We start from the raw sequence: 26853 nt of genomic DNA on the forward strand, positions 1-26853 counted from the left end.
TTGTTTTTGCAAAGCTCTCATCTTCAGATCTTCATAAGTAGTCTTCCTTCTCACCATCTACCTTGATGTTTCACACACACACACACACACCCTCCCTAGTTTTTCCCTCCGTTTAAAGTTTTGATGAAGTGTGCCTCGAGACCTCTCGGCGGAGGCAGCCGCGGGTGTCGCATTCCAGCTGCCGCTCCGTTTAAAAAGGCATAAGAGCAAAGCAAACGAAGAAAGCCCTCTGTACACAGAGCAGGTTGCGTGTCTGATGGGAGAGTCAACAAAAGACGGGAGGGCTTGTGGCTCCTGCCTGTCACCGCAAATGGCAAGAGAGTCCCTGAATGGGGCCGGGCGTAGTAAAGAGTTTTTCTGTCCGACTGAATGAACATGAGGCGTGCACCGCAACGAAGCACGAGGTTAGCTTGGAGGAGGTGCACATAAACACAGCTGTTCACAAGAGCACCAGACATGGATCGTACCACTCTGGGGCCAGGGGAGAGCAGCCACAGGTAGTTTCCCTCTTCTTCGCTTCTCCCCAGTTAAAGAAGGTCTCCTGGGTGGGTCCTGGCATAAAACGGATGGGCAAAGCGTAGCTGATGGGAATCTAGGTGCCAGGCAAGGAGGCTCTTGGAGCAGCCTGAGGGAAAAGGGGATTGGTCCAAGCCAGAGAGACCCACGGAGAAAGCCGGCTTAGCAGGTGCCCTGATACTCCAGGCTTCAGCCTGAATTGAAAGAGAGACAGAATATCAAAGTGGGCACAGTGTTTCAAGGAAGCCCGGGAAAGCAGACGCTCAGTCCTATGGCTGCAAAACTCTTCAGGTGGGTCCCTCTCTCTTCTCTCCCCCCTTCTCCTCCCTTGCATGCTACTAGAAACCCTTCCTTGCATTGTCCTCCTCTGGGAAGGAGGAGGGAAGCAGTCCAGGCTGGGCTGCGTGGGAAAGAGCCAGGATTCACCTGATTTCAATCTGCAGCTTAAAACCAGGAAGGGGAAGGCTATCGTTTGGCTTGGATTCCATGAGGTTCGCCCTGGCCTTTGAGCTGGTTGAATGCCCACCGGTTCAACTCATGGCACGTTTCCCTGACTCTTGCTTCTTGAAAGAGTGGCAAGCTGGATGGTGGGGAGGAAATTTTGCCCTGACACAGGGCTGGAAAAAGAGCCCTAGGAAATGGGATGCTGCAAATAGCCCGAAGCTTTGTCTCTCCTCCTGGAGTGAATCCCTGCCCTTTTCCCCCTTTGCCTCTTACTACAGGAATCCCAAGCAGGATACATTTCAGTTTCCTCCTATTATTGTCGCTATTTTATTTCTATTTCTATTTCTATTATTTATATTTCTATTTATTTCTATTTGGCTTTTGTTCTTTCTGCCCAGAGGAACAGGATTTTTTCTGCTGTTACTTGTGCTACTCAGTGTTAGTACATAGTGATAGTTTACTGCCTTTGGATTCTTATGCACCTTCCTACTGGAATTTCAGTTAAATCACTGCCTTAAAGAAGCCTATCTTGTTAAATTGTTAAACAACTTGCTTTAAGTACAGAGAGAGAGAGAGAGAGAGAGAGAGATTTTTATTTTCGTATTATGATTCTTGACAAATGTATATTTTCTTTTATGTACATTGAGAGCATATGCACCAAAGACAAATTCCTTGTGTGTCCAATCACACTTGGACAATAAAGAATTCTATTCTATTCTAATTCTAATTCTAATTCTATTCTAATTATAATTCTATTCTAATTCTGTTTTTATATACTAGTTCTGATGCAATCATTTTTTTAAAAAAACATTCACATAAAAAGGGAAACTCACTTTCAACATTCTGAATTCTCTAGCATTTATTTCAAAACAGGTGTAAATTGGATAAAATCCAACCCAAAATTGCACATGGGCAGAAAATAGCAAGAGTAGACTATGAGTAAATGCTGCATTGTTGTGGGGAAAGGAATAAATAGAAATGTTTGTTACTCATCTTCTGGGTGCTAGTTAATTTGTTTTAATTTGTGTAATTCTACCAACCACAGAACAAAGTGGCTGATTTGGGGAAGGCTGTGCAGGTTTCATTGCTTCACTTTGGCTGCACCCCCCTGTTCTTTTAGAAGCCAGAATGTAGCCCAGAGTGTCACAGGGCAGGTTAGTAATTTTCTTAGTAAAAATTTTAAATGCACCTTATTCTTTAATTTCATCTTTGTCTTAAGCTGACCTAGATATCCAATATTACCTTCTTCCAATATGCTGCTGTTAGTTTTCAGAGTCTTGGTTCAAAAAGGCGACTTGCTCAGTCAAATGTCCAGTGAGAAGTCAAAAGCTGCATGAAAAATGAGAGATTTAAGTGGAAATAGGTTAGATCTAGAAAGGCCTGACCTGAACTTCCATCTGGCTTTTCAGTTTGAAAAATCCATGGTTGTTCATAATGCTGAGACCACAGTTTCCTCAAATGAAGTGGACCATAAATCTCCCATATGGATCAGAAGGGCACTTCTAAGCCATCAGTGCTAATTGCATGAACCATCAGCCCCATGGGACAACTCTTCTCTCCCAGAATATGGGTTGGACAGTAATAGTCATGAACACAAATCAGTTTTAATCACCCCTGTTTCAACTTTAGAACTACAAATCTGCTCAAGAACTTACATTAGCATGTAAGAGGCTGAGTTGCTGGCTGGATAAAGTTCCTGAAACATAACTCTCCTCCCCTTAGTTGTTTGTCCCAAGATTACCAGAGTAGAATCAAGTTTCTATTGCAGGTTAATTGTACAATCTCTTTCTCTGCCTGAGCCTTTGCAAATTGGCCACAATCTGTAGAATGGTTACTTGGTCATTTTATATCTTGAAATGTTTGTTTGAAGCCAAAGTATATGTGGCACCAATGGGTGGCTAGCAGGTGCATTTGGTTTTTGTTGGTTGGTTTGTTATTTAAAATGTACGTAGTAAGGGTGGGGGTAGTAGGGAAAGGTACAGTCAAAATCTGTAGCACAGCAAAGTTTCTATCCTCCGTGAGTCTCAACAACTACCTGGCCCCCTCCGGCACCTGGCCCCTAGCATCTAGAGGAAAGTTCCCATTGGCTCTCTAGGCCTACACGTAGCTAGAACAGAAAGAGCCATTCTGGGTGCCCTTGAAAGGAGGAATTGTTAGATGGCTTGGCTTATACGCTATAAAATGCTGAGGTGCTTCCAAGTACACAAATATAGAATTTGTGCTAGAAATTTATGCCACCAATCTGATTCTGATTCTATTAAATAATGCTGTACTCAAAAAACTATTTCCCCAACCCCGTTTGTCTCCCGCTTATTAACAAAATACAAACTTTATTTCAAATTAATGAATTGTGCAGATGCTCTCCTGCTTCCCTGTAGCAATATTTGTTTTGGTTAGAAGTGCATGAACAAATGCATGCGTGCAAAGGAATAAGAGGGGCTCGAACCGCTGTAATTCCTGTCTTTTTCTTCTTGGATTTTTTTTTTTGAGTTTACAACTACTTTTTAATATTTAAAGCACTATCAATTTGCCTTTCCAGATTAGCCACAAATAGCCGTGTAAGCCATTCCTATTTGCAAATTCACAATACGTTCAGGTTGATATAATTTCCCAAGAACTTTATAATTAACAAATAGAAACGTATTTTGAAATATATGATGGCGCAGCATCTTTAGAAACCAAATTCTCTAACTTAGTGTTTCATTTAGATACTCATGCTTTTACAAAAGAGTAAAACGGGAATAAAAGCATGAATTAATCAGATAGAAATGTCAGTTGCATGACTGACATTTCATGACTTGCCAATTCAGCAAGTCCAGGAGAAGAAAAAGTTTCCTTCAATGTGCCTTAAAAGTTTCTCAGCTGTGCGCTTAGAATTCTACAGGTAGGATTTGCAGCTTGTACCCCACCTGATTTTTAACAATGGGTTAAATGGGAAAAACCTCTTCCCCAAGAGGCACATTCTCTTAATTCCAGATCAAACAAGTCTGGGGACTTCTGCCTTAAAGGATAACTTGTTTTTGAACGTCATGTCACACATTCCATCCATGAAAAGGAGAGATATCTCTGCCCCTTCTTGTTTCCTATCTGGCCTGTTAATTTGTCTGCCAGAGGATTCTGGGCCTAATGCCAGATTCTTCCAGCAAACTTCTACAACTTAAGTGAGCTGGCACATGCAATATTAAGAGCACAAGTCCAGAGCAGGAAATCTCTTGAGGACTTTGCTAAGCTCTGTGTTCACTGAATGGCCTGATCTGATGCTAAGCTGTTCTTTCCGCTTTAGCCTCCCGTTTGGAGAATGAAAACAGTCATCAAGCCAGCTGCTTAGAAAGGTGCAACATAAGAAAAACTGGATTGGATAATTATATTGTTTGGAAAAATACGTAGAGTACGCATTTTTTATATGAAGTGCATACAATGCCAGTTTGGGTTGGGGGGGAGAGAATGGAACTCACTACCTGACTCTGTAGTATCATCCATCACCTAACCCCCACAACTTTACCCTTAGACTATCCACTGTTTACCTCTCCCTATTCCTAAGAGGTCAGTAAGGGGTGTTCATAAGTGCACCAGTGTGCCTTCCGTCCCCTGTCCTAATGTTTGTTCTTTTTACTAGTATCATTTACATAAATATTATTATATCTTTGTATACCAACAATATGTACTTGACAAAACAAACAAATACATAAACAAATTATATATTATATAGAGCGCTGGTGAGACCACATTTGGAGTACTGTGTTCAGTTCTGGAGACCTCACCTACAAAAAGATATTGACAAAATTGAACGGGTCCGAAGACGGGCTACAAGAATGGTAGAAGGTCTTAAGCATAAAACGTATCAGGAAAGACTTCATGAACTCAATCTGTATAGTCTGGAGGACAGAAGGGAAAGGGGGGACATGATCGAAACATTTAAATATGTTAAAGGGTTAAATAAGGTCCAGGAGGGAAGTGTTTTTAATAGGAAAGTGAACACAAGAACAAGGGGACACAATCTGAAGTTAGTTGGGGGAAAGATTAAAAGCAACATGAGAAAATATTATTTTACTGAAAGAGTAGTAGATCCTTGGAACAAACTTCCAGCAGGCATGGTTGGTAAATCCACAGTAACTGAATTTAAACATGCCTGGGATAAACATATATCCATCCTAAGATAAAATACAGGAAATAGTATAAGGGCAGACTAGATGGACCTTGAGGTCTTTTTCTGCCGTCAGTCTTCTATGTTTCTATGTTTCTAACTAGGAAACTGCTAAGACACATTATGTTCAAGATGCTGCTAATGAATGTCAGGTCTGCCTGGAACAAAACTAACTTGTCCAATCATGGATAAGAGGACAGACCTTGTATGTATTACTGATCTCAGCTTAGAGGAAGAAAGGGTGACTCCTCTCATGGTGATCTTCCCAATTGGGTTTCATGGATTTGCTCTCCTTTGGGGGAGGTGGATTAGGGGAGATGGTGTGGCAATTGCATATCAAGGGACCCTCACAGTTACAAGGAACATTGATTCACAGATAGACGGATGTGGAATCTTGGCTAGTTATATACAGGGGTGGGCTACTGCCTGGACTGTTGGGGGGGTACTCAGTGGGGTAGCGAAAATGGAGCTCCACCCCAGAGCCCCCAATTTGCACTGAAAGATGTTGAAAGAAAATGCAGGGCGTCCTGCATAAGCCACGCCCACAATATGGTAGTAAAAAGTTTGGTAGCCCTTCGCTGGTTATATGTATTATGTATTGAATATCTAGTTGTGTTAAGGCCTGCTAAAGTGAAACTAACCATTAATCCAGTTAACTGTTAAGGAGGGAAACTTAGAAAACTCATATCCGGGCAGGCTTTCTCAGGGATTATGATTGGTTAAGGCCCTGTGGGCCTGGAGTGTAAATTACAGGCATTTGTCTCCTGTTCCTCAGTTCCAGTTTTCAGTCAGCAAATGTTGTTTTGTCTATTATGGTCTGCTTTTTGCCTACTGAAGCCCACTACACAGTAACGGAAATGTAAGTACTGCTGTTATCCCAGCTACACAGCAGCATTTCTGACTGAGCTCTTAATCTTTTGGTAAAGGTACTTGTAGATTTGCCCAGGTTCTTAGTACTGGGTGTTCAACCACTTTTCCCTGGGATCAGGGAATCTAAGAGGTCCTGTCTATCATGACAACCGTGCATTTGTCTCAGGTAATCACTGATCTGATTGGCAAAGCTGTCCATATTTTAAACCTGGTATTCACCTTGGAGCATACATGTAGTGATCTGGTTCTGGAAGGTTTTTTCCTTCAGTCCATTGTCATGGGCTGATTACTTCCGTGAGATAATGGAGACACTAAAACTCACCCTGATATCTAATGCAGTGTTTCCCAACCTTGGCAATTTGAAGATATCTGGACTTCAACTCCCAGAATTCCCCAGCCAGCATTCGCTGTCTGGGGAAATCTGGGAGTTGAAGTCCAAATATCTTCAAGCTGCCAAGGTTGGGAAACACTGATCTAATGAATCCAGCAAGTTACTCAACTGATTTGAGTTTGAGAAATTTCTCAATTCTGTCCAATACTTTATTGACCATTGGAACAGAGAAATACTTAATAGGATCTTCCCTTGCACTCCAAATCCCGTGAAGGTCTTTTGTGGACTAAGGAACTTGGGGAAATAAAAAGTGAACAGTTTGTGGTCAAAATTTATAGAATGTGAATGCAACTAGAATGAGTAAAAACCAAAAGGTGGACAATAAAGGCAATAAGGTAGATGGCAAAGCGCAAATACTGTATTTTTCAGACCATAAGATGCACCGATATATAAGATGCACCAAGATTTCAAAGAGGTAAGTAAGAGAAAAAAAGGTTTTGTCCTCCCCAGGCCCCAGGAGCACTCTACAGGCCTCCCAAACCCTCTGTGTGCCCCATTTATCTAAAAAATGGGTGAAAAAAGGGCCTGTTTTTGTGAGGGTCTGGGAGGGCTGCAGAGTGCCTCTGGAGGCTGGGGAAAAGTATAAACGCTCCCATTTTTGTAAAAAATTGGGGCATTTTTACCCTCTCCAAACCCCCAGAAGCACTCTGCTGCCCTCCCAGACCCTCTGTGTGCCCTGTTTTTTGCAAAAACAGCCCCATTTCTCACAAAAATTGAATGTGGAGGCGGAGCTTCACGAGTTAAAAAATGGCTGTATTCGGTGTATAAGACGCACCAACATTTCCACCTTCTTTCGGGGAGGAGGGGGAAAGGTGCATCTTAAACTCCAAAAAATAAGGTACTTCTCCATCTTTTACTGTATCTAAAGAATGTTATCCATTGTCCTTTAGGGGGAGATAAGTAAGTAGATTAATATGATTTGTGTTTCCCAAGTTGAGTTGGACTTCTAACTTTGAGTTGGAAACCAAATGCACAAATCTACTGTACAGATAATAAAGTCTTATGGTGCTATCCTGGAAGCTTTTGAATCGGTAACCAAAAATGGATAATGACCTCTTTGATCTTATTCCTGTCCCTTAGAAATTGGACCCCTGCCTTACATTGCTAATTAAAATAGCCAGGAGAGGACTGAGAGTGTAGACAAGAACAGTTTGAGGCAGGAGAGATGCCAAGGATCCTTAAAAAGGACAGGTGTAGCAATTTCTTGGATGCAACAAAACTACACAGTTATCAACCTATCTCTTAAGTCTTTTTTTTTAAATGAAGGGTATTAAGAAAGTGGAGCTAAATTTGTACAGGGCTCTGGAGGATATAAACTATCTGGACCTTTGAATTCAGACTTGGGCATGATATACAAACCACATTAGTTGCTCTCATGGATGACCATTGTATCTGGAAGTTCAGTTGTCATGTTTTGCTTTTTGTGTTTATTTATTTTGTTAGTTATTTATATTGGGTGTTTTTGTTCTACCCAGAGTCACCTTGGGAAAATAAATAGCCATGTAAATGGAATTAAATAAAAATATTTCAGTAGATTTCAATAATGTCAACCGCAGCATCCTTCCGGACTACTTGTGTGAGTTGGAGATATAATCTTATTTATTTATTTATTTATTTATTAGGTTTGTATGCCGCCCCTCTCTGTAGACTCGGGGCGGCTCACAGCAATAATAAACAATATATAATAAATCTAATACCGGTAATTTAAGATAAACACTGAAAACCCCATTATTAAAAGCAAACATACACACAAACATACCATACATAAACTGTATAGGCCCGGGGAAGATGTTTCAATTCCCCCATGCCTGACAGCAGAGGTGGGGTTTAAGGAGTTTACAAAAGGCGAGGAGGGTGGGGTCAGTTCTAATCTCTGGGGGGAGCTGGTTCCAGAGGGTCGGGGCCGTCACAGAGAAGGCTCTTCCCCTGGGTCCCACCAAATGGCATTGTTTAGTTGACGGGACCCGAAGAAGGCCCTAACCGGTCGCTGGGATTCGTGGTGTATGTGTACTTATGGTGGTTTTACTTCTATCTAAATAGGTAGATCCAGTGAGAAGAGGTGAGGTTGGACCTATGGAAATTTTTACTCCAGAATGTTTCCTTTCCCTATTCTGTGTATATCAAATTGCTAGGAGAGGATGTCTGCCAGTCCGAAGTGAAGTTATCATTATGAAGATGATACCAAATAATAATCTGAATTTCTTGCCTATTGCGAGATGGATTAGAAATCATTATCCAATTCTGGTAGTTATCAGGAAATGATTAACGGGGGAAAGAGACTCAGACATAGATCAAGCAAAGTGGAATGGCTGGATTGATTCAGGATAACTGATTCCATCACTACCGTCTATGTCAATGTTTCCCAACCTTGTCAACTTGAAGATATCTGGACTTCAACTCCCAGAATTCCCCAGCCAGCATTCGCTGGCTGGGGAATTCTGGGAGTTGAAGTCCAAATATCTTCAAGTTGCCATGGTTGGGAAACACTGGTCTATGTTTCTTGATGGGGATTTTCTCCTCTGGAAATAATAGTTGCACAATCGGAGTCCCTCTTAAATGTATGGTTCCCAACTTGAAGAACAGAAGAGAGAATGTCCAGTTGGGCTTTTGCAGAGTGTTGGTTGGTGTGATTGCCATGTCCTGGCCTTGAACAGGATGTACTGAATTTCAGTAGTAAGTTCTAAATCCTGTTGCTACCTTCAATTCCATTAATGGTAAGGTGACCAAATGTCCCACTGTTGGCAGGACAGTCCCGATTTTTAGCAGCGTTTTTAAAAAGTCCTGATTTTTTGAAAGAAATACCAGTCGGGATTGCATTGGAGCTGGAAGGACCAGCTCTTCATCCTTTGATGCCGGGCAATCATGTGGCTTGAAGGCCATCCCCCGGCAGGCAGCTCAGCTTCCGCACTGCCCGAAATCGGCTGATGTGGAGGAAAAGAGGGTTGCAACGGGATCTGGGGGCTCTGTGGATGCCGCAGCGAGAAAGAGAGAGCCTAAACAACATGGGTGCTCCAAAGCTTTGAAAGACATCCCGGTGCAGCATTGGAAGAGGCGGAAGAGCGCAAAGCTTCTATGTCTAGAAGTTGAGCTGCATCATCAGAGCCTGATTAAAGAGTTGCTATAATTTTGAATCAATGTTTTTGAATTACCATTTTCTTTCTAAATAGTTGAACGGAGAGGAAAATAATGGATGTCTTTCAGCAATACACATTTATCCATCTGATTTTCTTTCATACATTGATCATGCTTGCCCCCCACTCAGTATCACCCTGGGGGGGGGAACTATTGACCCCCTTGGAGAGGGTCTGCAACTTGGGCGTCCTCCTCGATTCACAGCTTTCGACTGTGGCGAGGGGGGTGTTTGCCCAGGTTCGCCTGGTGCACCAGTTGCAACCCTATTTGGGCCGGGAGTCACTGCTCACAGTCACTCATGCCCTCATCACCTTGGGGTTCGACTACTGTAACACTCTCTACATGGGGCTACCTTTGAAAACTCCAGATTGTGCAGAACGTGGCTGCGAGAGCAATCATGGGCTTTCCTCGATCTGCCCATGTTACATCAACACTCCGCAGCCTGCATTGGCTGCCGATCAGTTTCCGGTCACAATTCAAAGTGTTGGTTATGACCTATAAAGCCCTACATGGCATTGGACCAGAATACTTTCGAGACCGCCTTCTGCCACATGAATCCCAGCGACCGATTAGGTCCCACAGAGTCGGACTTCTCTGGGTTCCGTCGACAAAACAATGTCATTTGGCAGGGCCCAGGGGAAGAGCCTTCTCTGTGGCGGCCCTGGCCCTCTGGAATCAGCTCCCCCCCAGAGATTAGGACTGGCCCCACCCTCCTTGCCTTTTTAAACTCCTGAGAACCCACCTATGTCACCAGGCATGGGGAAATTGATTCCCCCACTGTCCCGCTTTATGTACGGTCTGTTGAGCTGTGTGATTGTTTTTTAAAAAATAAGGGTTTCTTAATGTGTTCTGGTTTCTTTAATATTGGATTTGTAGACTGTACTGTTGTTGGAAGCCGCTCTGAGTTCTCGGAGAGGGGCGGCATACAAATCAAATCAAATCAAATCAAATCAAATAAATACATACATACATACATACATACATACATACATACATACATACATACATAAACAAACAAACAAACAAACAAACAAACAAACCACTCACTCACTCACTCACTCACTCACTCACCTAAAGCAGAGGTCTTCAAAATTGGCAACTTTAAGAGTTGTGGACTTCAACCTTAAAACTTATGGAGTTCTGGGAGTTGAAGTCCACAAGCCTTAGTATTGCCAAGTTTGGGGACACCTGCCCTAAAGCTACCTTTGAGTTGCATTTAACGCCTGGCCCTATTTATTTATTCATTCATTCATTCATTCATTCATTCATTCATTCATTCATTCATTCATTCATTTGTCCAATACACAAATACATAGGAAGAAAAATAGACATGTAGTAATATATATAAGGGTAAAAATGAACTTAGAGGAGAGGATATATGAAAGAAAGAAAATATATATGATAAGTGAGAGAAAGGAAAGACAATTGGACAGGGGCTGAAAGGCACACCAGTGCACTTATGTACGCCCCTTACTGGCCTCTTAGGAACCTGGAGAGGTCAATCGTGGAGAGTCTAAGGGAGAAATGTTGGGGGTTAGGGGTTGACACAATTGAGTCCGGTAATGAGTTCCACGCTTCGATAACTCGATTGTTGAAATCATATTTTTTACAGTCAAATTTGGAGCGGTTCGTATTAAGTTTGAATCTGTTGCGTGCTCTTGTGTTGTTGCGGTTGAAGCTGAAGTAGTCATTGACCGGTAGGACGTTGCAGCATATGATCTTGTGGGCAATACTCAAATCGTGTTTTAGGCGCCGTAGTTCTAGGCTTTCTAGGCCCAGGATTGTTAATCTATTTTCGTAGGATATTCTGTTTCGAGTGGAGGAGTGTAGTTTCCCAAGGTATTGAATTTACACAGAGAGCTGCTGAAAAGCTGTTGGGCATTTTTTTCCCCAGTTGAATGACAGGAAGAAGGACATAATATCACTTCTGTAATCAGCCACTGTTTATATCATCATAGCTCAATATGTCTAAACCTATCAGATATAATGAGGTTTCATTAAGAAATGATCTCATGCTAAATTGTCTAGGCTCCGAAAGGAATGTCCTGAGTGTTAAGTTCTATAACCACCAGGTGTGCATCTCCATTGTTACTCCATGTAGATGATGAATGTAGAGCTCAAAAAATTCTGTGGTTTTTCTGTCTCACCTTGTTTAACTTCTCAGTCTCCTTAAAGAGATTGATTAGTATTAGATCCATTATTTGTAGTTTAGATTCTAGATATCATAAAAGCAAGAGAAACAGGCCTTCCTACTTGTCCTATATTATAAAACATTAAAAATTGGTTCTTTATATTATGCCTTCATTTCCTTTCCTATTCATTCTTCTGCTTTATTTTTTTTTATCTTCCTGTTAAGTTGCGCTCCCTGAGTCATCTTCCCATTTCCATTTTTCCTAATTGTTCTTCTGCTGCAACATTTTTATCCTTTCATTGTTTCCCTCATTTCACCCAACAGCATTCAAAACCCTTGGAAGAGAATTAAATTGGTGCCACTGTTTTTCAGTGGTTCAGGGCTCCATGAATTCACATATCCAACAGTGAGACCAATGTAAGGTTGGTCTTTAAAAAATTGTCCAGATGGGATGACAAAAAAAAAGAGTCCTGGGCTCTTGTCCCAACCTCAACCCAGCAGTTTATAAAGTGACTAAGGAAACATCTGGATTCCCAAGTACTTCCCCTGGGATATAAGCAAAGACTGGATCCAGTAGAAGGCCCTCTCTGGTGAAGGCACAACTTATTCCCAGAGTTTGCTGCCCCAAAAGGCAGCTGGGATATTTTTCAAAGTTTTGCATTTTTTTTGTCTTAGAATAACCAAGCTTGCTTGTGAGTTGTGAGATTAATCTTGCCTTCAAGGAATGCTACAATTTCCCAGCTCCCTAATGTAATTTTGAAGATCAGGTTCTGATAAAATCTACTATTTTCTTTTCATTTGCTATTATCTTAGTGGATGTATGTACCGGTAATTGTTCGCCTTTGGGCTGATTGATTTAAATAGCCTTTTTAAACAAAATCAGCGTATCAGCTATCCCCTATTACTGTTGCTTATGGTTTGGGTTGTTTTTACTAGTTCATCTAGGCTCACTAGATACCATGCATCCCTAAAAATAAGACCCTGTCTTATATTTTTTGAAACCTGAAATAAACGCTTGGACTTATTGCTATGCACTAAAAAGCGCAGTTGGGCTTATTATCAGGGGATGTCTTATTTTGGGGAAAACAGGGCATAAAGGATCAGGTTAACATTAGGGGGCGGGGGAGTTCATGAACCAGCTTCTAAATCCACACTGTTTGTTGTTGTTTGCAAGAACCCTAGTCGCAAGTAATCCCCTGGAAATGTATCTTTGTATACATTCACATTGATTTAAACCAGGGAGCCCCAAACTTGGCAACTTTAAGACTTGTGGACTTCAACTCCCAGAATTCTCCAGCCAGCTACACTGGCCAGAGAATTCTGGAAGTTGAAGTCCACAAGTCTTAAAGTTGCCAAGTTTGAAGACCTCTGATTTAAACAATGCCCAACTCTAGAGGAACCCTGGCATTTTCTATAATAAAAAGCTAGAATGGAGAATCACGTGTGGGGAAAAAACTGAACATGGATTTATTTACTTATTTATTATTTTATTAAACATATTTATATGTCACCCAGCTCCCGAAGGACTCTGGGTGGCTTCCAACAGATAAAAACAATTTCTAAAACAGTAAAAAAAAACATTCATTAATAAACCCCAATAGAAACACAGATGGCTGAATAGGTCCATGGAGAACTTGCTGCTGTATGAGGATATCTTTCTTACATGGCTGGTTAATGGTAGATTGATCTGAAACCTTAAAAAGGAATGGACCATCAAATGAACAGATGCTTTAAAAAAAATTAATAGCAGAGCTGCAGAGCTACTGCTAAGTTTAGGGGAGAGTGTAAACAAATATGTGATTGGCATCATAGGGGAAGGTTTGGTAGGGAAGGTTTGCCTATTTGCTGATGACTCTAAAGTGTGCAATAGGGTTGATATTCCTGGAGGCATCTGTAATATGGTAAATGATTTAGCTTTACTAGATAAATGGTCAAAGCAATGGAAACTGCAGTTTAATGTTTCCAAATGTAAAATAATGCACTTGGGGAAAAGGAATCCTCAATCTGAGTATTGTATTGGCAGTTCTGTGTTAGCAAAAACTTCAGAAGAGAAGGATTTAGGGGTAGTGATTTCTGACAGTCTCAAAATGGGTGAGCAGTGTGGTTGGGCGGTAGGAAAAGTAAGTAGGATGCTTGGCTGCATAGCTAGAGGTATAACAAGCAGGAAGAGGGAGATTGTGATCCCGCTATATAGAGCGCTGGTGAGACCACATTTGGAATACTGTGTTCAGTTCTGGAGACCTCACCTACAAAAAGATATTGACAAAATTGAACGGGTCCAAAGACGGGCTACAAGAATGATGGAAGGTCTTAACAATAAAACGTATCAGGAAAGACTTAATGAACTCAATCTGTATAGTCTGGAGGACAGAAGGAAAAGGGGGGATATGATCAAAACATTTAAATATGTCAAAGGGTTAAATAAGGTTCAGGAGAGAAGTGTTTTTAATTGGAAAGTGAACACAAGAACAAGGGGACACAATCTGAAGTTAGTTGGGGGAAAGATCAAAAGCAACGTGAGAAAATATTATTTTACTGAAAGAGTAGTAGATCCTTGGAACAAACTTCCAGCAGACGTGGTTGGTAAATCCACAGTAACTGAATTTAAACATGCCTGGGATAAACATAGATCCATCCTAAGATAAAATACAAAAATAGTATAAGGGCAGACTAGATGGACCATGAGGTCTTTTTCTGCCGTCAGTCTTCTATTTTTCTATCTCTTGTTTAATTTATTAGGAATTCAAGCTATTGCTAAAATGTGTGTGGACTTAATAGTCGGTGGAAACTCAGCCAAAGACTTTGGTACTGTTAACAACTACAGCATGCGTTATGACGACTTAGTTTTTTTTAAAGTGAGGTCTAGACATTAATGGATAATGCCTTTGGCTGAGAAATCTTTTATCTCCAGGGGAACAGTGCGTTCAACAGAAGTCACCAGTGATGGAGGACTGCAATCGCTAAATGTCTGCTCCGTGACCTATGTAGAGTGAGGTTAATGTGATTGCTCAGTTCCTGGTGGAATTGGCCCAAACAAATAAGGAAAGAGGAGCTTGCCATGTCAAGGCAGGAGTGGAAAGCGGCATCCAGATTTCTTCACCGTTTTCTACCAGGGACCGACCGTAGCCTCTGGGGTTTTGGGTTCAGAACTTTGTCTCCATAACTCTTTCAGAGGCACCGAATACTAAATATAAACATATGGAGTTTATGTTTTATTTTTTAAAATATATATAAATGGATTGGAATCTCAACGGAGAAAGACCAATGAGAAAATGACACAACCTCGGCAGCAAAGTTGAAACACACAACCCTACCCTTCATAAATAGCATAGGAAATAGTTCTGAATATTTTCTAATTTAGCTTTCCTCCTTCCTTTTCTCTATTCGCTGATATTACAGTGCAGATTAAATTAGTGGGATGGGGAAAATTTCCCCGTGGCAGCAGTAGCAATTAGCAAACAGGCAGACTCCTTCTTGTGCTGGGGGGTGGGGGGGAGAGGAAGAGAGAAGGCTTTCAGTGCACTCTCATTCATTGCCATGCCCTTGTCTACAAGCCCCTTATCCAACCCCAGGGTGTTCCTGACCCCTGACCCCACCCCCACCCCCACCCAGAAAGGGAGTTTTATGGTACTTTTTATAGCACCCTGCTATAGAAGGGCTCTGGGCTGCTCTCAAGTCCAATAAAAGGATGGCTTGCTGGAAAGGTCTATAGCAATGATGGCGAACTTATGACGCGGGTTCCACAGGTGGCACGCGGAGTCATATCTGCTGACATGTGAGCCGTTGCCCTAACTCAGCTCCAACATGCATGTGTGTCCCGGCCAGCTGATTTTTGGTTTGCACAGAGGCTCTGTGAGGACGTTTTTGGCTTCCAGAGATCCTCTGGGGGGATGGGAGAGGGCGTTTTTACCCTCCCCCTGCTCCAGGGAAGCCTTCGGAGCCTGGGAAGGATGAAACACAAGCCTTTTGGGTCCACCAGATGTTGGGAAACAGTCCATTTCCAGTCTGCAGAGGTCCTTCAGGGGGTGGGGAAAGCTGTTTTTGCCCGCTCCAGGCATTGAATTATGGGTGTGGGCACTCACACTTGTGCAATAGCACTCATGCACATTCTTTCAGCACCTAAGGAAAAAAAAGGTTTGCCATCACTGATCTATAGTCAAAATGTTGAGCATTTATGATGACCCTGGAGTCTTCAGCAAGACCGTCAGGGCTAAAACTAGTTTATAAAGTACGAAAGTGCCATTTGAGAGCAGGGGGTTTATTTTAGAAAGAGTGACTGATGACCGATCATCGATCAGTGCAGGGCTGATGCCCTATTGACGGTGTCTTCTGTCTTCCTTGCAGGATTGCACATCACTCAAGAACGTCGTGCTCAGCCTGGGTGCTAAAATGGGCTTCGACCCAACTGAGGCTCTACCACTCTCTGGGTCACCAAATCTTCTTGCTGCTGCTGCTCCTCTTCCCAGATGGGCCGGCTGCCCTTCCTCTTCCTCCTCTTCCTCCTCCCAGCTTGAAACCAGCCCTGCCTCCGATCGTAAAAAACAAACCTTTCCTAGTTTTTTGGAACGCCCCAACCGCTCGCTGTGCGTCTGCCTATAATGTCTCCCTCCATTTGGACTCCTACGGCATCCTGGTGAACTCCCAGGAAGCCTTTGTGGGTGGGAACATTACCATCTTCTACTATGACCAGCTGGGCTTATATCCGTATTATATGAACACGACAGGGCCGCACACTGCGGTCCACGGGGGCTGCCCTCAGAATGTCAGCTTGAAAGACCACCTGGAGAAGATGAAAAAGGACATCGCCGCGACCATGCCCTCGCGCTCTTTTGCAGGCCTCGCCGTGATCGACTGGGAGAACTGGAGGCCTCAGTGGATCCGGAACTGGGACAAAAAAAACATCTACCGGGAAATGTCCCTCCTCTTGGTCAAGCAAAGGAACCCCCATTTCTCTGATAGCGAAGCTGAGCTGGAGGCTAAATGGGAGTTTGAAACGGCTGCCCAGAAATTTATGACAGACACTCTCCGCTTAGCCCAATCTCTGCGCCCCGATGGCTGGTGGGGCTACTACCTCTTTCCTGACTGTTATAACTATGATTACTTGGATGACTTCGAGGGCTTCACCGGGCACTGCCCCCCGGTGGAAGTGCAACGCAATAATGACCTCTCTTGGCTTTGGGAGCACAGCAGGGCCCTCTACCCGTCCATCTACCTAGAAGAGATCCTGAGAACTTCCGCTCAAGGGAAGAAGTTTGTGAGGGCCAAAGTGGACGAGGCCTTGAGGGTGGCCGAGCTGCCCTCTGTCCAACACTCCCTCCCTGTTTTTGTGTATGCCAGGCCATTCTACACCTACACCCTGAAGGAACTGAGCCAGGTGAGATTCTTTCACTCTTTTTTACCTTTGCTTCCCAAGTTCTGATCCCAGAAGTGTTCTTGGGCGACAAGAAACCTGTGCCTGTTTTTGGGGAACTGTGTGATAATTAAACCTGACGTGTAGATGGCATCTTTTTTTTTCTTTTTTTGCATTTTTTTTATTTTTCTCCACAATTCCATTTATATATCATACACACATACCTTAAAATATATCAATTACACACATATATACTGCTCAAAAAAATAAAGGGAACACTCAAATAACGCATCCTAGATCTGAATGAATGAAATATTCTCATTGAATACTTTGTTCTGTACAAACTTGAATGTGCTGGCAACAAATGAAATTGATTGTCAATCAGTGTTGCTTCCTAAGTGGACGGTTTGATTTCACAGAAGTTTGATTTACTTGGAGTTTTATTGTGTTGTTCAAGTGCTCCCTTTATCTTTTTGAGCAGTGTACATATACATACATTTTGATTCAGTCAATCATAACGCAATATCTTTTCAACTCCTATTCATCAGTCTGTCTCTTGTGCTCTCCACCCTCTACTTTTACCTTCATCTCCTCTTCCTACTTTCTTACTCCTTCTCTCCTCTTCCTACTTCCCTCCACTCATTCCTCTCTCTACTACCTGTCTTCCTTCACATGCCCTCTATTTCCATCTAGAAACATAGAAACATAGAAGATTGATGGCAGAAAAATACCTCATGGTCCATCTAGTCTGCCCTTATACGATTTCCTGTATTTTTATCTTAGGATGGATATATGTTTATCCCAGGCATGTTTAAATTCAGTTACTGTGGATTTACCAACCACGTCTGCTGGAAGTTTGTTCCAAGGATCTACTACTCTTTCAGTAAAATAATATTTTCTCACGTTGCTTCTTATCTTTCCCCCAAATAACTTCAGATTGTGTCCCCTTGTTCTTGTGCTCACTTTCCTATTAAAAACACTTCCCTCCTGGACCTTATTTAACCCTTTGACATATTTAAATGTTTCGATCATGTCCCCCCTTTTCCTTCTGTCCTCCAGACTATACAGATTGAGTTCATTAAGTCTTTATGCTTAAGACCTTCCACCATTCTTGTAGCCGTCTTTGGACCCGTTCAATTTTGTCAATATCTTTTTGTGGGTGAGGTCTCCAGAACTGAACACAGTATTCCAAATGTGAGGAAGATCTATCGCTCTCCTTCTCTCCCCCTTCTTCTTCTTCCTTCCACTCCTTCTCCTCTCCCGTCACTTTCTACTTCCTATTCCTCCTTCTTTTCCCTGAGCGCTTCTCATCCTCACCCACCTCATATTGACAGACTGATGTTATATTCCAATGGTGTCACTCCTAAAAGTATTGTTTTATATCATTTCTATCTTAAAAATTCTATAGTCTAAGTACACATGCCACACCAATCTAATGCTACCTTTGGATGGATTTATATCATTTCTATCTTTAAAATTCTATAGTCTAAATACATGTTACACCAATCTAATGCTACCTTTGGATGGCATCTTGTAGGGCAAAAAGAAACGAATTTGATTACAAAAAGATATTGACAAAATTGAACGGGTCCAAAGACGGGCTACAAGAATGGTGGAAGGTCTTAAGCATAAAACGTATCAGGAAAGACTTAATGAACTCAATCTGTATAGTCTGGAGGACAGAAGGAAAAGGGGGGACATGATCAAAACATTTAAATATATCAAAGGGTTAAATAAGGTCCAGGAGGGAAGTGTTTTTAATAGGAATGTGGACACAAGAACAAGGGGACACAATGTGAAGTTAGTTGGGGGAAAGATCAGAAGCAACGTGAGAAAATATCATTTTACTGAAAGAGTAGTAGATCCTTGGAACAAACTTCCATGGTTTGTAAATCCACAGTAACTGAATTTAAACATGCCTGGGATAAACATATATACATCCTAAGATAAAATACAGGAAATAGTATGAGGGCAGACTAGATGGACCATGAGGTCTTTTTCTGCTGTCAATCTTCTATGTTTCTATGATTCCCAAGTTTCAGACTTCATTTGGGAATGGGAGATGCCAAACATGCATTCAAATAAGAATCACTGAGAGATGATAAGGGGGGATGTGAGTGAGCCATTCCACTTGGATTAAAACATACTCTGTATAACTGAAAAATGAATGTATTTTAAAAATGGGCAGGATGCACATAATTGCTTCCAGCCCTCCTTTAGCACAACCCCCCCCCTGTCCCCGTATAGTTGTAAGATCACTACTTAACCTAGGTTGTAAAACTAGAGCAACCCGGGGCTAATGCAGAGCCTGCACTCAACATTTTACTTCATGGTGTATCGCCCATGCTCACCATCTTAAAAAACTTCCTCCTGCTGATACAGAAAAATTCCAGTTATCTCAGGAAGGGTTCTGTATTTGTTGATTGTGCAGCATTATTACCCTGTTTCCCCGAAAATAAATCACCCCCGAAAGTAAGACATAGGATAGGTTTCATAGAATTGCCTAATATAAGGCATCCCCCGAAAGTAAGACATAGGAGACCTTTTGTTTCGCAACATTCCTGAACAGAACATATATAACACTGCTGTCCATAAATTGCATCCCCAAACGCTGCATCAATTAGTTTTAAAACACATCCAATACGCATCCATCACGCGGCTGTGTGTTTGGATGCATTTTTGCTGCAGCAGGATACAGGATACAATTAATTGGGGAAAAAAATAAGACACCTCCTGAAAGTAAGACGTAGCACATCTTTGGGAGCAAAAATTAATATAAGACACTGTCTTATTTTCGGTGAAACACGGTATGTATCACATTACCTTTCATAGCAGCGTGCAGTTCATTCAGCCTTTGAAAGAGGGTTGCATTTGTGCAGGGCTGAAGGACGACTGTTGGTGGCGCTGGTAAACGAGGCCTTTACTCCCAGGTGGTGGCGTAGCGGTGCCCTTCCCAAAGAGCAGCGACACCCCTTCCTGGCTGCCGGAGCTTTTTCATCCCTTCGAGCTGAACTGGGGCAAGGTGCTATTTCTAAGTGAAAGCAGCTTTGCTCTTCTCGTCTGGCTTCTTTGATGCCTCTCCGTCTCTTGGGTAGTTTTTGAATCAAGGCACCGCATTGTATCAAATTGCTCCTTTGATCTAACTTAAGGGAGCTCTGCGAAGCCAAGAAGGGCTTTGTTGCCTGGCTCTACTTTTAAAAAAAAAAAATGAACAGAAGAGGAACATTTAAAAGTAGTGGATGTATGTTTTACCTCAAGAGGGATAGCAGTCCGATTGTGGAGGCTGTAACGCAGATGATAAGTAGATAGATAGAGAGGAGGAGTCCCATGTGTGCCCAGGATGGGAGCAAGAAACTTGTGTAAACAGGGGGATCAGCACGCTGGAAATGATCCACAGGGGGCCCTCTTGTTGAAAGTAGACCAGGAAGAGCGGGCAGAGAAGGTGAACCTTCAGTCATTGGGGAGCAAAAGAAAGGGATCTTTGTGGTCCACCCCACAGCCCCACCGAGATGGATTGACAGAAGAGGAAATACCTTGCTTAGGATTATTATCATAGATTCATGGTGGGGGGGGGGAGGAAATGGGAGGAGGAGGATCTCACTGTGCTAGTAATAACCCTTCTTCCCAACCCTTGTTTCAACATGGCAAACCCCACACGAGCTTTGCTGGCTGAGGGATTCTGGGAGTTGAAGTCCACAAGTCTTAACGATGCCGAGGTTGGGGTATTAAATTTGCATCATCACAATGGTGTCATGTGACATATTGTAACTCCCTCTTGGCTAAACCAAGCGTGGGTGTGGCCAGCGCAGACGCATCCAGCCCGTGGGCAGCAGTACCTGGACAGGGGGGAACGCAGTGGGGTAGCAAAAATGGAGCTCCACCCCAGAGCACCCGATTTATTATTATTATTATTATTATTATTATTATTATTATTATTAATTAGATTTGTATGCTGCCCCTCTCCGTAGACTCGGGGCGGCTCACAACAATAACAAGAACAATGTAAAAAACAAATCTAATAATTTAAAAAACACTAAAAAACCCATTATTAAAAGCAAACACACACACAAACATTCCATGTATAAACTGTATAGGCCCGGGGGAGATGTGTCAGTTCCCCCATGCCTGACGGCAGAGATGGGTCTTAAGAACTTTACGAAAGGCAAGGAGGGTGGGGGCAGTTCCAATCTCCGGGGGGAGCTGGTTCCAGAGGGTCGGGGCCGCCACAGAGAAGGCTCTTCTCCTGGGTCCCGCCAAACGACATTGTTTAGATTTGCACTGAAAGATGTTGAAAGAAAATGCAGGGTGTCTTGCATAAGCCACGCCCACAGTGTGGTAGTAAAAAGTTTGGTAGCTCTTCACTGCCCGCGGGCCACAAGTTTGATAGCCCTGGTAAAAAGAATTGTGCAATTCAGAGGGGATATTTAGACCACGTTCAGTGCAGGAGTCAAAATTAAAGCATCTTTGGCAGATAAGTGCCCAGTCTCTGAATGAATATATCCCATGAAGTGATAATTGACTTCATTGCTAGTAGCGCTAGGAAATACCCAACCCCTCAAGCATCTATTAAAGCAGTACATGCTTTCTGACAACTTGCATCCATTTTTGTTGTTGTTGTTTCTTGTATGCTGGAACAAGAATTTTAAATTTAAGAATGTTATTCCTCATGGAAGAGCTTGCTGTAAGTGTCTACTAGGATCAAAGGGATACTAAAATGTCTAGATTCTAAGAATCTGAAATGGTTCTTGGATGCTTTAAAAAAATTATTATTATATTGATGGTCTTTGACTGTAATAAAGGTCTATTTATTTATTATTTAAGAATTCAGACATAAGATCAGTTTAAAAAAAACAGTCAGAAAAAATAGGAGTTTTAAAAACCTCTAGTATCGTGGAGTGACCAGCATCAAATATCGTGATTTGTAAATAGTTACATGGAGGGGAAGGGGGTCTGGTCACATGACTAGGGAACAAATCTAGAAGCAGATTTTTACAATGTGAATGGCAGGAGATTGTAAGAAACCCTCCCCCCCCAAAGAATGAAATATTTTGGGAAATATTAGAAAGGCAGGATAAAATATTTCCCCTATAGGAGACATGAAAGAAAGTCTCAAGGGAGTTGGAAACCAGCCACAGTTTCCCTGCCCCAAGCCAGCCTTTAGAAATGCAGATTTAGTAATAATAATAATAATTTATTAGATTTGTATGCCGCCCCTCTCCGAAGACTCGGGGCGGCTCACAACAATAATAAAGACAATACATTTGTCTTTGTACAATGAATTCAGAAAGACTGGGTCCAGACAGAAACTCAGGTGTGCAGCAAACAAAAGGTTGACAAAATTACCTCAGACAAAACACCTAGGATTTGCATTTTCTCTTTGGCCTATAGAGCCAGCTATGACCCCTACATAACCCCTACATGACCCGAATAGCCATACAGAAGGTATAAAAACTCATGCACTTTAAACTTTGTTTTGTCAGCTGTCCTTGAATCATACATGGTTGGTGGTTCTGCTTCATCAATAAAGAGAACCTTTCCTTCCAATCAGCCTCCAGCCTCCATTTTATTCCCAGTGCCTTGGAAAAGGACCTGGATATTTCTTCCAACAAGCTTCACCAGAAATGTCTTGACCTCTTCCTTGCTTATTTTTTATTTTGTTTTCACATTTTTGCCCCGTTCTTTCTTCCTCAGAGAGGGACTCTGGACCAGAAGTCTCCAACCTTGGCAACTTTAAGACTTGTGGACTTCAACTCCCAGAATTCCTCAGCCAGCTTGGCTTGGAAGAGGAATTCTAGGAGTTGAAGTCCACAAGTCTTAACAATGCTAAGCCCTGCTCTGTACAGTAGACAATGAAATGTTAAAAAATGGAAACAGCATATAAAAAAATGAAAATTTAGAAGGGGGTAAGGAGGATTAAATCCTGTTGCTTACTAATTTCTTTATGATGGTTTTTCTTGTTGTTCTAGACAGACCTGGTGTACACCATTGGGCAGGCTGCAGCTATGGGTGCTCATGGCATTGTGCTTTGGGGAGACTCGGAATTTTCTCGGAACCGGGTAATGTAGTTCCATAACACCTTTTCCTCTTTTCTTATTCTTTCTCTTTCAATTCATTTTTTGCTCGTTACTTGCCGCAGAGTTGAGGATAAACCTGAGGATGTCTGTATCTCCTATTAGTTTTTAGAACAACATGCATACAATGCAATTTGTTGTGAGCCGCTCCGAGGCATCGGAGAGGGGTGGCATACAAATCTAATAATAATAATAATTATTATTAATAATAATAATAATAATAAATAATTATATATATATATCTAATATATATATATATATATATATATATTATATATTATATATATATATAATAAATAATTATATATATATTATTTATTTATAATAAATAATGTAATTATATATAATTAAAAGTAATAATAATAATAATAATTATTATTATTATTACTTTTAATTATATATAATTACATTATTTATTATAAATAAATAATATATATATAATTATTTATTATATATATATATATTATATAATATATATATATATTAGATATATATATAATTATTTATTATTATTAATAATAATAATTATTATTATTACTATTATTAGATTTGTATGCCACCCCTCTCCAAGGCCTCGTAGCGGCTCACAACAAATTGCATTGTATGCATGTTGTTCTAAAAACTAATAATAATAATAATAATAATAATAATAATAATAATAATAATTATTATTATTATTATTATTATTATTATTATTATAATATTTTTTTCTGCAATAAATAAAGGGGTCACCTGAGATTTAAAATCCAATATTAATGAGAAACTGAAAAAATAAATAACAATATTTTGACCTGGTCCAGTGATAGGCAAGGTATCAAATTTCAGATGTGGCTGAATTACATCTTCTAGCAGCCCCTATCAGGCTGGGTAATGGTGAAGGAATCTGGTAATTGTAGTTCAGCCACATTTGGTTGTGCACCTTTGGACTTATCCTTTGCTTTGAATTGACAACTTGCATCTGGGTTATACCATTTCAGGCGTTTGTGGCAAGTCTTGCATCATTGGTAGCTATTCTGTAACAAATTAAACATCCATCATAGATCGTAAGATACTGCGAGGAATAATTATGGTCTGTTCTTCAGTTTCTTGACAAAGAAATATGAAAGATTTATTTAGAGAGGTATTCCATTATATGAGTTCTGCCAAGTGTTTCAAATGGTACAGCCAAAAGCCATTGTTCCCCTTGGTGGGAATGCTACATGGGGCAGGCTTGCCTTGAGTTTGGCCTTTAAAGGAAGATTGAAGTAATAGACCTGTGATGGCGAACTTATGGCAGACGCGCCACAAGTAGCACATGGAGCAATATCGGTGGACATGCAAGCTAAGGTCCATTTGGGCCTTCTGAGCCCACTGAGAGTCGGGAAACAGGCTGTTTCCAGCCTGTAGAGGGGGGTAGGGGAGGCCCTTTTTTTGCTCTCCTCGGAGCCTGGGGAGGGCAAAAATGGCCTTCCTCACCCTCTTGAGGTCTTCCGGGGCTGGAAACGTTCCATTTGTCGACTTCCAGTTAGAAAGGAAGGCCAAGGGTTTTTTGCTCTCCCCAGGCTTCAAAGCCTTTCTAGGAGCCTGAGGAGGGCAAAAATGGCCTTTCCCACCCGCCATACCCCAGAGGCTCTCCAGAGGCCAGAAATGGCCTGTTTCCCGACTTGAAACAGAAACCTCTAGAGGACTTCCGGGGGGCTGGGGAAGGCTGTTTTTGCCCTCCCCAGGCTCTTAGAAAGGCTCTGAACCCTGGGGAGAGCAAAAAACGGGCATGCCATCACGTGCTGGAACATGGTATGTGTGTATGTGTCACATGTGCATGAAAAAGTTTCTGCGCATGGGAAGACGGAAAAAACAAGATGGCAGCACTTATGGCGCAGCCAAGAGAATTGAACCGGTCCGAAGAACCTACCTCTGGATTAAAGAACTAGCCCTACTTTATTTATTGATTGATTGATTTTGTCCAATGCACAATGAGGGTTTTAGTGGGTATACCCTTAGTAAAATACATGATGAAGGTTATAGAGGATATACTCATAGTAAAATATATCTAAGAAAGAATAGAAAAGAAGGTATAGGAATAGAACATATCAATGAAACAATAGAAGAAGAGATATAGGAATAGAAGAAAGGTATAGGAGATATAGAAGAGCAATAGAAAGAAGAAAATCAGAAAGAAGAAAATCAGATACTGAGAACACTTTCTCCTTAGGCCCTTAGTAAAATTGATTGATTGATTGATTGGATTGGATTTATATGCCATCCCTCTCCAAGGACTCCAGGCAGCTTACAACATGTAAGTCTAAAATGGATTCAGCCTCAGGCAGGCAGATTTCTCTCCTGATTTACATCAATTACGGTTATTGCTATGTTTCTTAATTTTACATGTTCCCCTCTCTTACAGAGCAATTGCTTAAAGGTCCACAAGTATCTGAAAAACACTTTAGGCCCCTATATTGTCAACGTGACCAGGGCAGCTGAGCTCTGCAGCCGGCACATCTGCAATAACCATGGCCGCTGCGTTCGCCGGAGAATGGACTCTGACACTTATTTACACCTTGGCCCTAAACCGAAGGAAGGCATCTCCATCCTGGAGTTGGCAAACAGGACTTTAAGCCAACAGCAGAAGGTCAAGATGGAAAAGGAGTTTGCCTGCCATTGCTACAAGGGATGGGATGGCAAAAGGTGCATTTTCAAGGGGCACAGCGTGAGATTGTGGGCAGACAGTTGGTGCATTTACAGCACTGTTTTGTCTTTACTTTGGATAAGGTATTTATGAGCCACTTGGACTGGTTGCTATAAATATGAATATTGTGAAGCCAATGCTGTGTCTTTTCGTGTGACAGAGAAGAAAAGTGCAGGCATGGTGGAGGCATTGTTGAGTTGCTGTAACTCTCCCTGACTTCCCAGGATGTCCTTCTGTTGTGGTTTTTCACTGGGAAAGTTGGCACGTTTGAATTAGTCCCGGTACCGTTCGCTATCTATGCAGGACTTCCCATACACCAGGGATGGGCTGCTTGGGCTCTCCAGTGTATATCTCTCATCCACCGATGAAGGATGGTTGGAGCTGAAGCTTAGCCCTTGGGGAAATAACACAGATTTTCCACCCAGAGTTTTTTGGGGGGGGGATTTAAAAAAAAAAAAGCCAAGAAGGTGGTTGCATGATCCCATGGATTTGTTTTTGTTTACTTCTCCAGCAGAACTTCATTCCTGTCCCAGCAATACACGATCAATAACTTTCTTTTTAGTCTCTGACCTTCTCACCAGCATACAAGCATCCTTAATATTTGAGGTGCACGTTTTCCTAAACTGTGACAAAGACCGTTATTTCCTATGTTGTTGAATCAAAACTGATCTTATGCACATTATTTATATACGGAACAAACCTTTCCTACTTGAACCAACTAGGTGTCCTCCAAAATGTGATTGGTGCTGTTTTATTTTGAAATATGTATGTAGGTAAATATGTGTACTTGTCAGGCTACCTCTCTTGTCAAGGAATGGGGGAGAGAAAAGTTAATTTTTTAAAATTAAATATTTTTCATGTGACCCTCTGTGCCTTGGTGCTTCATTCTTTTATAATGCTATGTGCTGGAAGCCAGAAATATTTTTCATCTTGATCAGTCATGAACGTTTTTTTATTTATATGAGTTGAAGCTCATGGCTATTTGAACTGTCATGAAGCTCATGAACTGTCAAATTTATAATGTCTTCCTTCTCTCTTTGTACTGTATACTGATTCTGTTGCTATATCCCCATTACACTAAAAGCATTGGAATGCAGTGGTACCTCTACTTACAAACTTAATTCGTCCTGTGACCAGAT

General features: G+C 41.6%; 1 protein-coding gene across 2 annotated transcripts; it reads left to right on the forward strand.

The window, feature by feature from the left end:
- The first annotated feature begins 591 nt into the window (after positions 1 to 591).
- On the forward strand, positions 592 to 26577 carry LOC139160599 (hyaluronidase-1-like). 2 transcript variants are annotated; one of them, XM_070738674.1, is made up of 4 exons: positions 592 to 807; positions 15973 to 17002; positions 22945 to 23034; positions 25433 to 26577. In XM_070738674.1, the coding sequence occupies exons 1-4, from the start codon at positions 788 to 790 to the stop codon at positions 25805 to 25807; spliced, it is 1515 nt and encodes a 504-aa protein (XP_070594775.1). In that variant the 5' UTR covers positions 592 to 787; the 3' UTR covers positions 25808 to 26577. The 2 variants fall into 2 exon arrangements, with proteins under 2 accessions (XP_070594775.1, XP_070594774.1); XM_070738673.1 differs by lacking the exon at positions 592 to 807 and adding an exon at positions 5901 to 5963.
- Positions 26578 to 26853: the final 276 nt, after the last annotated feature.

This window comes from Erythrolamprus reginae, chromosome 2 (genome assembly GCF_031021105.1).
Source record: "Erythrolamprus reginae isolate rEryReg1 chromosome 2, rEryReg1.hap1, whole genome shotgun sequence".
Classification (NCBI taxonomy): domain Eukaryota; kingdom Metazoa; phylum Chordata; class Lepidosauria; order Squamata; family Dipsadidae; genus Erythrolamprus; species Erythrolamprus reginae.

What these genes read in the sequence shown, in the direction of transcription:
- LOC139160599 (XM_070738673.1), top strand. Translation starts at nt 5,917, where the DNA reads ATGGTCTGCTTTTTGCCTACTGAAGCCCACTACACAGTAACGGAAAT. An exon ending in CACTACACAGTAACGGAAAT is followed by an intron (nt 5,964 to 15,972) that starts GTAAGTACTGCT and finishes TCTTCCTTGCAG; the next exon opens with GATTGCACATCACTCAAGAA. An exon ending in CCCTGAAGGAACTGAGCCAG is followed by an intron (nt 17,003 to 22,944) that starts GTGAGATTCTTT and finishes TTGTTGTTCTAG; the next exon opens with ACAGACCTGGTGTACACCAT.